Source organism: Pimephales promelas, chromosome 17 (genome assembly GCF_988280905.1).
Source record: "Pimephales promelas chromosome 17, fPimPro1.hap1.1, whole genome shotgun sequence".
NCBI lineage: Eukaryota > Metazoa > Chordata > Actinopteri > Cypriniformes > Leuciscidae > Pimephales > Pimephales promelas.
Window position 1 is genome coordinate 32,606,403 of NC_142785.1, and position 14,115 is coordinate 32,620,517.

Genomic DNA, 14,115 nt, shown 5'->3' on the forward strand with positions numbered 1-14,115 from the left:
GGAAGCCAAATGCCAATATTTTCAGTGACAAATTGTGGATAGTTGTGTTACAATGTTCATTAAATAAATGTGTCATTATTACCATTGTGATTTTTGATTTTGTTTGCATTCAGTGGACTGTAGAATCGCTCACATCCTTCCTGCTTTTCTTTTTCAAGTCAAGTCACATTTATTTATATAGTGCTTTTCACAATACAGATTGTATCAAAGCAGCTTCACAGTGTTAACATGAAAGTAGTACAACACAGATCAATAATATTGTTAAATATTAAATATCCCTCATATTTTTCTCTCTTTCTTTCTTTTTCCCCGCTCTGACCCTATATTATTTTGCTTCAACCTTTCTTTTGTCTTCTGCCAAGTAAAGTAAAAGAGAGAGAGGAGGGAGAACAGGGTTTGTAAATACATGAGTGAGTCCACAGATAAGAGAGACAGTTTATTCAATAGCATATGAGAAGTGTTATCTGTGTGTTCAGGACACAACGTCCCCCTCATGGATAATAGCAGAAATCTTTGTCCTCGTGGGAACATTTTTAGTCCATAAGAGGAAAACTGCTAATAAATCAAACTAAATTATGTTTTTTGAAAATGTAAAAATGCATAAGAATCTGTGATACGCTCTCAGAAAAAGGTACAAAAGCTGTCACAGGGGCTGTACCTTTTCAAAAGGTACACTTTTGTCCATTTTAGGTACTAATATGTACATTTTAAGTGGTAATATGTACATTTCAGGTGCTAATATGTACATTGTAGGTGCTAATATGTGCATTTTGGGTGCTAATGTACATTTTAGGTGCTAATATGTACAGTTTAGGAGTTAATATGTACATTTTAGGTGCTAATATGTACGGTTTAGGTGTTAATATGTACATTTCAGGTGTTAATATGTACATTTTAGGAGTTAATATGTGCATTTTGGGTGCTAATATGTACATTTTAGGTGCTGATATGTACATTTTAGGAGTTAATGTGTACATTTTAAATGCTAATAAGTACATTTTAGGTGTTAATATGTACATTTCAGGTGCTAATATGTACATTTTAGGCGCTAATATGTACCACTAAGGTACCAATATGTAGCCTTTGGGTACAAAAGTGTACCTTTTGAAAAGGTACAACCCCAGTGACATCTTTTGTACCTTTTTTCTGAGAGTGGTGGTTTCTGGGATATACAGTTTGTACAGTATAATAATTATGTCCTATAAAACATGGAAACTTACATGTGCATTCCCTTTAGATCCCCATGGCATACCACTAAATTTTGTCTTTACAGTATATGTCCTTTTTTTGTAAGCCCAATGAGGATGAGAGTATTAATCATACATAATTAAAATGTAAAATGCAGAAAGTGTTCTGTGATGGGTAGGGTTAGTGTAAGGCAGTTTGTATGGTATAAAAAAAACAATTAGGCTACGTCAAAGGAGAGTTACCATTTAACATGGTGTATGTGTGTGCGCCAGTGCTTTAGTGTGTGTGTGTGTGTGTGTGTGTGTGTTCTTGTTTTCTTGCAGCCCTGAGGACACTCCTGCCAAAGGCATCGCCGTGGGAACGAGAGAGAGAGAGAGAGAGAGAGAGAGAGAGAGAGAGAGAGAGAGAGAGTAGCAGAGAGGGGGGGGGTCTGTTTCTAGCGCAGTCAGCAGTAAAGTCCCTCACTACCTTGTTTCGCGGACGGGACGGGCCAGGACGGTAAGCGGGTACGCGATGCGCCTCTGAGTCCGAGGTCTAGCGCGATCATGAAGAACATCCCCGAGAAGAGGAGCGAGAGCGGCGGCCTGCGCGGCCCCGCGGCCCGGGATGATGATGAGTGCGCGGACGCGGAGCGCGAGACGCTGATGATGGAGCTGGCGCGGCTCGTGCAGGAGAGTGTGCGCGCGAGCAGCTGGTGGGAGAGGAGGGGGGTCGACTGCACCATCCTGACCGCAGCCTTCATCAGTTTACCTGCAGGTAATGAGAAACACAACACACTCCTGGCGAATCTCGTCAAACTAACAAAACACAGCCTAGTCATACTAACGTTATTCTGAAGCGCATTCAATAACAATTAACCGCATTTCCCATTTAAATGTCCATGATGCAGCAAAATCTAATGACGATGATGTGTGGGGGGAAATTATATTGTTTTAATAGTAAAGTAGTAACCTATTTGTATTGTTTTTTTGTTTGTTTGTTTGTTTGTTTTGGTGTTTGACAATTATTTAGTAAGAAATAAGAATGATTTAAGTAAATATTTTTTTAAGTACAATCAACTTGGATGTTTAAGTCATTGCAACTTAAATTACATTACACTGACTTTCGTTTTCAGCTTAAATTACATTAAACTGACTTTAAAAAAGTAGAAAATTCCTTAGCTTATTTTGATGAGTTAAAGCCATGTGAAAACATATGTTGTTGTTATAACTTATATTTATTTGTTAATGTATTACAAATATAATTTTATTCCAAGTATTTTAAAATGTTTTTGTTTTGTTTTGGAAATGTTTTTTGACATTCACCCATTAAAGTGTGTGTTTTATATTGAGGGTGTATCAGAACATCTAACTGTATATTGCGAGTATTGAAGGTGTGTAATGTTATTAATAGGGAGTGTTTTGAATAATGTGCAATTTAAATTAATTGTTTATTGTGCAGTCCCAGGGTGTGACAGTGTGTCGGATGGTTATTGGGTGATTAACTTATTAAAATGACACACAAACTCAGCAGAAGTCGATATTGCTTCAGATTTGTGCCAACACTCTAAAAAATGCTGGGTTGTTTTAACCCAATTTTGGGTAAAATATGGACAAACCCAGCCATTGGGTTACATTTTTAAATTACATTTTTAACCCAATGGCTGGGTTTGTCCATATTTTACCCAAAATTGGGTTAAAACAACCCAGCATTTTTTAGAGTGAAATATTTGGATCCATAAAAAAGCTTTATAACCTTTCAGACACTGGCTATGGTTTACGGCTCCTGTGGGGTCGTTGTCATGGCGACCGGTTGGGTTTGCGTCCTCTCTCCCATAGAGAAGATCCAGTTTCCTTCACAGTGACTCGTCTTTCAGGGAGAAACCGATGGCACGACTCCGGCTCCTCCGGTTAAACGGCTTCATTATGAGATAAAAAGATCAAACTGAATCATTTCGGCATCCGTTGAGATTCAGCAGGGTGGCAGTGTGTCTGGACATAATGATCTGGATGGAGACAATTATTTACAGAAAAAACAAAGCAAAACAAAAACGGCCTAATCTACGCAACACTTTACGAAAAAATGTGGTATCCCTTTCCATAAGGTCTCATTTATTAATGCATTAGCTACATCAATATTTTCTTGCAGCATTTGTTAATCTTTGGTATTGTTGGTTTATTCATGTTAGGTCAAAGTGCATTAAAGGAGTAGTTCACTTTTAAAAAAACTTTTGCTGATAATTTACTCACCCCCATGTCATCCAAGATGTCCATGTCTTTCTTTCTTCAGTCGAAAAGAAATGAAGGTTTTTGATGAAAACATTCCAGGATTTTCTCCATATAATGGACTTCAATGGGGTCCAAACGGTTCAAGGTCCTACACTCTTAGAAGAAATGGTTCTATTTAGAACCAGAAATGGTTCCATCCCCCGCTTCATATATGGAACTCCAAAATGGTTCTATATAGAACCATTTTTTTGGGTAAAAGGTTCTATTGGCCATGTATGGAACCCCAGGGTTCTATATAGAACCCAGAGGAACCCTTTTTTAAAGAGTGTATAGAACCTTTTAGGGGTTCCAAATACGTAGCGCTGATAGAACCTTTTAAGGTTCTATATAGAACCTTTTCTTCTAAGAGTGTAATGAGAACTCAAAAAAAGATTCGTTCATTTTGATGAACGAGTTCGAACAGGAGAGTCACGAATGCGCATCAAAGAACAGAGCAAGGCGAGCATTTGTGCTTATAAAACTTAAACTTTATTTTTGAAATGAGCGATCGCTTGGCTAGATAAGACCCTTATTCATCGTCTGGTGTCGTAGCACTAAGAGTTTTGAAAATGTACACATTCCTTGTAAAAATAGCACCAAAGCGAATAAAAAAAACTGTAGGCTAATATCCAAATACACTCTAAAAAAAACTGCTGTTTTTTATGTAAATGGAGCACTATTGTAAAGTTTTGCCAAAAATGTGTTAATATCAATATACTGTATGTTTATTATAATAGTTGCTTGTTTATAGATGAATAGCATTGATATGCATTTAACCTAACATCAAATGGCACATGATTTATGTGTCATATCTTTGATTATGCAGGTGTTGATGTTGAGTCGAACGCTGCTGATGCTGTTCTTGTGTTTGCAGGGTTCGTGTTGTTGGGTTCGTCTCAGATGATGTGTTTCCTGTTGGGTTTGCTGATGATGGGTGTTGCTCACGCGGTCATCACTGTTAAAGGGACACATCTGGCCAGTCACGGGGCGCTCAGCGAGTCTCCGGCCTGGGCGCACTTCTGGGCCGTCTTCTTCATCGAAGTGAGATCCAATATATATTCAGTTCACATTTATTTGTAGCGCTTTTCACAATACACACACATACACTCTAAAAAATGCTGGGTTGTTTCAACCCAATTTTAGGTCAAATATGGACAAACCCAAATGTTGGGTTTAAAATGTAATTAAACAAATTACAGTTCAAAATGAAAGTTGAAGTTGGGTTCAAATTTTAAATGACATTTTCAACCCAACATTTGGGTTTGTCCATATTTGACCCAAATTTGGGTTGAAACAACCCCGCATTTTTTTAAGGTGTAGTTTCAAAGCAGCTTTACAGAAAATGCATCATTTCCTGTTATCAGAGGAAACTGTCTTAGTATGTACATATACAAAATCACAGTTAGCTAAAAGTATATTCATTTTAACAATGTAATCGTTTAGGGCAGAAACAATGAGCTCATTGAAGTTATAAATACTTGATTGTCAGAGTTTGCTGGAGAAATGAAATCAATCAACACATTGAATATAGGGAAATATATCCTTGTAAAGCACCATTAAACAGTATTATCTGAAAAATACAGTGGTTTTACCATTTAATATTATTATTAGTCCCACTGTACTTTTCATTTCCATTTTTCAAAATGTTCACACAGCTCACGCTCTGCAACATGAAAACTGCATAAGAATGGAAAGAATTTCACCGATTAATTCTTCATGAATTAACTTTGAGATTAACAGGATTTAGATTTCGTGTACATCCTCTCAAGAATGTAAAAGATGATGGTAACAGACTGTACACGGCACTGAATAATACATTTTATAATTTTTTTCAACAAATGATCATTGCAGATTATGTTAGCACAACAGTTTCAGTGAAATCAACATTTAATATAAATTAAATATTTGCATTATTATATTATTTAATTTAATCGTTTAATGCAATATAAATATTAAATGAGATTGTTTATTATTTAAAATAGCCTATGTAATATAATAATGAAATGCACTGTTCCCTGAGGTGTGCGGCTCGTTCTCGGCGCGGGCTGGTGTTCAGGCTCATGTGAAGATGCATCACGCTCACACTAACGTGATCGGCCTGGGAGACTCCAGTACGTGGAAGATGCCTTTCCTTCCTCGATCCGTGTATCTGTTCATCGCTCCGCTGGCCGTCCCCATCATCACACCTGTCGTCGCCGTCGGTGAGTAGCTTTTCCATCAGTTATGATGACGAGAGACCTTATGTGCTCCTAAATTATGTCTGACTAACTCAGACATGTTTAAAGTAGGGCTGTCAAACGATTAATCGCATCCAAAATATAAGTTTGTGTTTACATGATATATGTGGGTGCACTGTGTATAATTATTTTATATATATAAATACACACACATGCTTGTATATATTTAAGAAATATTTTCATGTATGTAGATTTATGTATAATTTATATTCTATATATAAATTAAAAAAAAATTCTTAAATATATACATGCATGTATGTGTATTTATATATATATATATATATTAGGGCTGTGCAAAAATTAATTGCGATTAATCGCATCCAAAATAAAAGTCTGTGTTTACATAATATATTTGTGTGTGCTGTATATAATTATTTTGTATATATAAATAAAAACACATGCATGTATATATTTAAGAAAATGTTTTATTCATAAATAAAATATTTATATTTATATAATTCCGATTATGTATTTATATGTATATACAGAATTTAAGCGCAAATAATTCTTAAATATATACATGCATGCATACGTATTTATATATACAAAATAATTATATACAGCACACACAAATATATTATGTAAACACAGACTTTTATTTTGGATGCGATTAATCGCAATTAATTTTTGCACAGCCCTAATATATATACAAAATAATGATACACAATGCACCCACATTTATTATCTAAACACAAACTTTTATTTTGGATATACAATAAAGTGATTTTGCAGTATTTTTACTCTCAGAAAATGACTTTTTTGCTATATAGTTTTAGAATAAAGGTACAAAAGCTGTCACTGGGGGCCCTTTCTAAATTGAACACAAGCACAGACAGTCACTTTCACAAAACACAGTTCATTTACAACCAGAAACAAAGAAAACAAACAATAACTAGACTTCACAATACTCACAGAACCGAATAAACAAACACAGAGATCTTACATGGAACACATAATTACAGAGGTACAGGTGACACTAATGAACATCAATACTAACGAGGGAACAAGGGGCGCGGCATGCTAATACAACATTAACTAACAAGGAAACGAGGTTGAACATTAGACAATGCAAACACCCGGCCATGTGTTAGCACACAAAACAAGAGACAAATACATGACACTTTCAAAAGCTAAGTAGGTATCTACACTCTAAAAAAAATGGTGCTAAATAGCACTAAAAGTGGTTCATTTGCTTGTAATCATCTTATCTTTGTCATATGGTGCTATGTAACCATAAGAGGTGCCATAGAGCACATTAACCACCCTAGAGAACCACTGAAGAACCAAACTGGGCTTAACAGGTTCTTTAAATGGTAGTGGTGCTATATAGCACCATGACCACCTCAAAGAACCCCTGAAGAACCTTTCTTTTTTAGAGTTTATTGGTTAGCCTGGATGCTAGCCGAGCTTAGCCCCGCCCACAGCATCTGAGGATGGGAAGTTCGGTCTGGACTTGATCCGTTGTGAAGCAAGTATTCCTGAACCAAAGCTGTTCGGACCTATCAAATCGTCAGGGCGGGCTTTATACGATGATGGACAGATTATCAACCGTAACGTAATCCAAAGAGCGCTTGGGTTGAGTTAGTTTACAACAAAGATGGCTGCCGCTGGAGAACTGAGATGTATCTGTTATAGAAGATGTCGACGACAGCGCATTCATTTTAAAAGAGGAACAAGGCATTTGTCGAGTGCAGAGGCATTTTCTTTCCTGGTTGGCTTGAAACGCCCCATAATCACAGGCCAATGGAGCCGTATCAGACTCACATGAGTATGACGACGTCAGGCTACCTATTGGTACCAAAAGTGCACATATTAGTACCTAAATGGTACATCCTGGAACCTTTTGAAAAGGTTTGAAAAACCTTTTGAAACCCCAGTGACCGCTTTTGTTTCCTTTAATCTGAGAGTGCATAGACATATACACTAGACCTCACCTGGGGGTTCTAAGCATACGTCAAAACCGCCGCCATCTTGGAACAGGGGTCTTGTCATAGGAAGTAGCTAGGTAACGCTGCTATCTCTGCCTTTACTTCGAATTCATTGATGGTGGCGGACTTTTGTGCAGCGTATGAAGTTCACGGATGAAATCTGAACTAGGAAGAATGTTTTTAAAAAAAAAATAAAATAAATAAAAAAATGTTCTTTCTGGAATCAATGATAAATACATGTCTGACCGTTGGAACAAAACAAAAAAACAAGAAAAATCGCATTCATGATGATTTATGGTGATTTTATTTGCGTTAGACCTGTGTCTACTACATTAACGCTGATGCATTAAAGTGGAGGGGCTCCCCTGTTTCAAGATGGCGGCTCTATTGACGCATTCGTTCCAATGAACTGCCGTATCCAAGGTGAGGTCTAGTGTATATGTCTATGCTGAGAGTGTAGCTGCGTTACATTACATGCGTTTCCATCTGAGATCTTCTTTGCTCGTGTGAGTGAGTGTTTCATGTGTTTGTGTTTCAGGTCAGCTGAAGGGTCAGTCTCCGCTCCAGATCATGCGCACCGTGGTGTGTGTGTGTGTGGGGTTTTTCTCTCAGTATTACCTGCTCAGGTGTGTGTCAGGGCTGTCGTGCAGCTCTGCTCTGCTGGTCATGCTTCTGTGTAGAGCCATGTTCTCCCTGCCGTACATACACGTCAACATATTTCAGGTGAGACATACATGCAGAAAACTCATTCGTCCACAAAACCGCCGATAACTCGACATGCACGATTGCTCAATTACAGGAGTTCGGTGATCTGACTGACAATAAAACAGCCCTATAGCAACACCCTAACAACCACCCACAGCATCCCAGCATCACGACTACAAACATGAGCACCGCTAATCTGCAGTATTTTAAATGATTTGCCCCGCTTATCTTTTAGAAAAGCTCTTTTTGCATGCTCAGAAAATATCAATTTTCAGAAAATATAAATTAAAATTATACCACTTATTCATTTTCACACTATCTTTAGAAAATGTAGTAGATTTTGCATTCTACTGTGGTTTTATGCATGCTCAGAACATAAAAATTACATTATTTACACTACTAATCTTCAGAGAAATATAAAATAGATAGTTGTTTTTGCATGCTCACAAAATATAAATGACATTTATTCCACTTATCTTCAGAAATATAGTTGCTGCATGCTCAGAAAACATAAATTAAATTATTTACACTACTTACCTTCCCAAAATATAAAAATAGTTGTTTTTGCATGTTTAGAAAATATAAATTGCATTATTTATGCTCCCTATCTTCAGAAAAATATAAAATGTATTGTTTTTTTTGCATGCTCACAAAATGTAAATTACATTTATTCCACTTATCTTCAGAAATATAGTTGCTGCATATTCAGAAAATAAAAATATAGTGCTGCATATTCAGAAAATATAAATTATATATTTGCATGCATGCTACAGTTGTTTATGCATGCTCAAAAAATATAAATTCAATTATTTACACTACTTCACAAAATATAAAAATAGCTGTTTTTGCATGTTTAGAAAATATAAATTATATAATATATAATTATTAAAAATATACTTGTTTTTGCATGCTGAAAAAATATAAAATACATTTATATTAGGGGTGTAACGATACCCTCATGTCATGATTCGATACATATCACGATACTGAACACACGATATGATATTATTGTGATACTCCAAGACATCTGGTAAAAGGTAAACAAAAAAATGTACTGTTTATTAAAAAAAAAAAACTTTGATATTACATTGTGGGTTTAAATGAATAGGTTTGGACTCTATTACGACAATAGAGACACCAGAATAACAATATTCATGATTCTGAAGCTGAAACCACAGAATTATTGTAGACGAATATGCTTGAACGCTTTCACTGACTAGATTTAAAATAATGTCGGCCACTTTATACTGGTAACATCAGACATTTGGCATTATCAGGACCCACCAATATTCCCACATTGCATTATTATACATTATTTTCACTCTACATAGTTTAATGTAGTACTAAAACTCTACACTAAACACTGACACTAAAACTTTTTTCTTTATTTTGGGGGGACTATCCACAATACGTATTGTGATACGATATATTGTGGCATGATATATTGTTACACCCATAATTTATGCTACTTATCTTCAGAAAATATGTTGTTACCACTCATTTTTAGAAAATATATATATTATTTATGCATACACGTGATACCAGTGGTACAAAAATGACAGAAGTTGTAGTATGGTTGTGGTCAGCAGCATCACATGACCCACTAACAGCAGAAAGTCTCTCTCAGTACAGTAACACTCCAGCACTACATTACTCTCTCTCTCTCATAAGAGTAATCTGAGCGTGAACTTTCAGAGCTATTCAGCTAACGTCTGCTTTGTGTGTCTCTCCATCCTTTCCCCCGAGACCCGCTGAAAGCAGCTTTGTTCCCCTCTCCTGCGTGCTTGCGGAGGTTCACAGGGTTCATTTGTAAATTCACACATGATTTTCCCAGGCAGAGCGAAGGCAGAATGTGCTTCTGTGTTACGCTGATCTCTGAAGTGCTGCCGTCAGATCTGAGACCTCGATGTGTGTGAGATCGTTGTTGCTGGTTCGTTTTAGTGTGTGTGTGATAAATGCCTTCATGTGCTATTGTCTTGAGTCCGTTTTGTCTAGTTTGGGCCCCTGTGGCGTCAGTGGCGCCCGTAACCTCTTCAAACGTCACACACACACACACACTAAACCTAAACACTGAATCACTAAAAGGGTCGTGCTATTGTTATAATGTTGCAGTACAAGTTTTCCATGATCTGACCTCCGTGTTTTTGCAGCACATCGGACTGCCGATGTTTTCCGCCGCTAGTCGTCCCAAACGGATCTACCAGATGACCCACGGAGTCCTGAACCTTCCCCGAAACCCAGCGCTGGACTGGACCTTCGGCCATTCCCTCATCAGCTGCCACGTGGAGCATCACCTCTTCCCATTCCTGTCCGACAACATGTGCCTGAAGGTGTGTGTTCACACACACACAAACACATGCATTACTCAACTTATATACTGACATGGAGCCCAGTGTTTCTAAAAAATTGCAGACCCCCCCCCCCCCAAAAAATTTTTTTTTTTTAAATTGTCATTTAAAATACTTAAATTATTTTACGTATTGCTTATATTATTGAATTATTTCAGTATTGAATGTTTACTGTTTTTATTCTATGCTGCATTTTAATAAAATTAAATAATTGAATTAATAATTAAATAAGATGTAATTATTAATCTATTAAAAATACTTTAATTAATGTAAAGTAATATTTTAATTCGATTAAATTATTAAGTTAAATTAAGATGCAGCATAAACAAATATAGCAACAGTACAAGTCCCCAAAAGGAATAAATAATGAAGTAAAAGTAATCAAAATAGATTCATTAAAAGGGGAAAACTAATAGATTAGGATATGGCATATATGTATATATATATATATATATATATATATATATATATATATATATATATATATATAAGTAAACAATTTAACGTAAGGATTTATTTAACAATTTAATTTAATATTTACATTAAATTAAAATGCAGCACAAAGTAACAATACAATTCACAAAAAGGAATAATTTATTAATTTAGATAACATATATAGCTAACGTTAACATACTAATAACATATATATATATATATATAATATATATATATAATTATAAATTAAATTATAATATGAGAGTAAATAGTTAATATATATATATATATATATATATATATGAAGAGTTCAGATGCAAAAGCCTCTAAGTGCCATTTGAAATTTTCTTCTTGATAATTACCTATTAATTGTTATTTAAGTGAAATTACTGAACTTAAATATACAAGTTTGATAAAAATCATCATTAAAGAAGAAAATTTCAAATGGCATTTAGAGGCTTTTGCATCTGAACTCTTCATATATTAACTATTTAACCTCATGTTATAATTTAATTTATAATTTTTTCTTAACAAATAAAGAAAACCTTTCACAAAAAGGATTAAACTTAATAAGAAAAATTACTCAAATGAGACACACAGAAGCAAAACAAGTTACAAAGAAAAAACTATAAATATGATGATAAATAAACAGTAATCGTGTGTGTGTGTGTGTGTGTGTGTGTGTTCTGGCTCAGGTGAAGCCCATCGTGTCTCAGTTTCTGAAGGAGAAGAAGCTGCCGTATCAGGAGGACGGGTACGTGTCCCGTCTGCGTCTCTTCTTCCACAAATATCAGGAGCTGATGGTGTTCGCTCCACCCATCACCGACCTCGTGGGAGTGCAGTGACCGAGGGAGACGATGAAGAGGACGACTCAACAGAGCATGGACACTGACATGATGGACAAGTGTCATGCGTTTCCAAATGCTTCCATATCATATACACACTTAACTGGTGCATTAGAACTGAAGTCAACGTTTCACAACCCATTTGACTTCCATAACGTGTCATATTTATGAGTTAAACAGGGTATTCAAGAAGAAAACTAAGTGTAGGATGAGACTTGAATGCAGAAATGGGAAGTAATTTTACATATGCATCAAACATGGTGAAGGATTATAAAGACAAACATGTGTCGGTTTAGAATAATGTGCACTGATGAATCATGAAAACATCAGGAATCTGCAATAAGGAAAAAAGGGGATCAGTTTTGATTCCACAGTCACTCGCAGCATCGTTTAAAAATGATGCTTTCGTATAAACATATTAAGAAAGCAGGATTTCCTTTAGACAACGCTTAGCTTAATGACATGACTGAATGTAAAGATCATTGCCTTATGTGCAATGACATCAGATCAGTGATAATACTGCACTGCAGCTCTCAGCACACACGACCTCTGACCCCCAACAGCTCTCAGCTTCAACAACTCCATTAACACTTAAATGATGGATAAAACTTTACCTAATCTATACAAGACACACAAATTAGCAGAAACTGTCATACACAGGGGAAACAACTCATTCTAACAGAGTTTGCAATACATTATGCATTTATATTAAATGTGATGCTAATATGCTAATAACAATCCTATAATATGAGTGCAATATTAACAATATTAAAGCCCATAGTAGAGTTCAGTACATGTAGCTATGACATTAATATGATCTAAACACATAATCATATTCACAGTATTACAGTAGTAATTTTGCATTAATTTAATTTTTTCTTTTTTTCTTTTTTTTTTGGGGGGGGGGGGGGAAGAATTCTGAAAGAGAATGTCAAAATGAACATTTAAGATATGCAGCATTGATTTTACTGACCAAATAAATTGAAGTAAACATTCGACTGTTTTCGTGTGTGACTTCAAACACACCGCTCATATTGATGACTTTCATGTTGCTTTTATGGCGTTTCATTGTCTGTCCCCTTTTAACATGCATTGTATACAAATAGAACAAAGGTTTCCTGATATAGAAAGTCAGATGGGATTGGAAGACCATCAGGGGAGTACAAAATAATAATAATAAATAAATATGATAGGTTTGTATTTTTAAATATTGTGTGTATATATATATATATATATTCTTAGAAGAGCTTTGATCTTATATCACTATATAAACTGCTTTATTTTTCACGGAATAAAGATTCGGATCATGTTCCCTTTGTCCAGCAGGAGGCAGCACTGACCTTTATCTCGAATGAGTCAATATATCGGAAAAGATTCTTCTGTAGTACACGTCTGTAAGACATTATTTTACAGTTTGATTTATACAACTTTTCATATTACTTGGAAAATATCACATTCATGTGAAAAAATGGGCTAAAGCTAAGCCAAGCTTTGAACATTTTATGAAAGAGATAAAACAATATGGTAACTCATTAGCTAAAACTAAGAACAAAAAAGCAAGAAAGACCTATGAAGCGTTTTGTAACTTCAATTTATTGTAATTTTACCCCTGGCATGATTTTTTTTTTTTTCTATTTGTTATGAGTTGTATTGTCATGTAAATCTCTTTGTATATTCTCTGTTGCAATAAAAAAAAAAATTTACAATCAAACCCTAATCCAAACCCATACATGTAATATTACTCAGTACTTAAATGTATAATTACAGTGAAACTGTCACAGTCTTCTTCTGCACCGCCCTGTCTTGTCATCAGCACTACACTTCCCAGGATCCTCTTGTCTCCACACCTGAACTCACTCCCTCATCAGCCTCCCGTTCAGCGTCCTGTATTCATCTGTTTCACCTGTTTTCACCTCGTTTAGTTTGATTCCTGTGTGTATTTAGTTCCTTCCCATTCAGTCTGTCTTTGTTAAACAGACTGTGCTTATACCGTTTCTATGTTAATGTTACCCTGTGTTCCGCCTGCCTGTTTCCTGTTTATTTGATATTAAACCTTTTGTATTGGAGCTTTTCTGGACTCTGCCTGTTCGTCCTTCTGCCTGAACCCGCACCGTGACAGAAACAAGTGTAACCCACTTTTTTTTACAGTCCTGTTCCCCATGTTACTGTAGTAGCCTACATGT

General features: G+C 35.6%; 1 protein-coding gene across 1 annotated transcript; it reads left to right on the plus strand.

The window, feature by feature from the left end:
* The first annotated feature begins 1,571 nt into the window (after positions 1 to 1,571).
* On the plus strand, positions 1,572 to 12,828 carry fads6 (fatty acid desaturase 6). Its single transcript, XM_039650210.2, has 6 exons — positions 1,572 to 1,944; positions 4,309 to 4,475; positions 5,455 to 5,635; positions 8,138 to 8,322; positions 10,455 to 10,634; positions 11,783 to 12,828. Exons 1-6 carry the CDS (start codon positions 1,734 to 1,736, stop codon positions 11,930 to 11,932), a joined length of 1,074 nt encoding a protein of 357 aa, XP_039506144.2. The 5' UTR covers positions 1,572 to 1,733; the 3' UTR covers positions 11,933 to 12,828.
* Positions 12,829 to 14,115: the final 1,287 nt, after the last annotated feature.

Excerpts from the sequence above, each read along its gene's own strand:
- fads6 (XM_039650210.2), top strand. The coding sequence starts at position 1,734 with ATGAAGAACATCCCCGAGAAGAGGAGCGAGAGCGGCGGCCTGCGCGGC. Across the intron at positions 4,476-5,454 it reads GGGCCGTCTTCTTCATCGAA|GTGTGCGGCTCGTTCTCGGC; the intron begins GTGAGATCCAAT and ends CTGTTCCCTGAG. Across the intron at positions 5,636-8,137 it reads CACACCTGTCGTCGCCGTCG|GTCAGCTGAAGGGTCAGTCT; the intron begins GTGAGTAGCTTT and ends TTTGTGTTTCAG.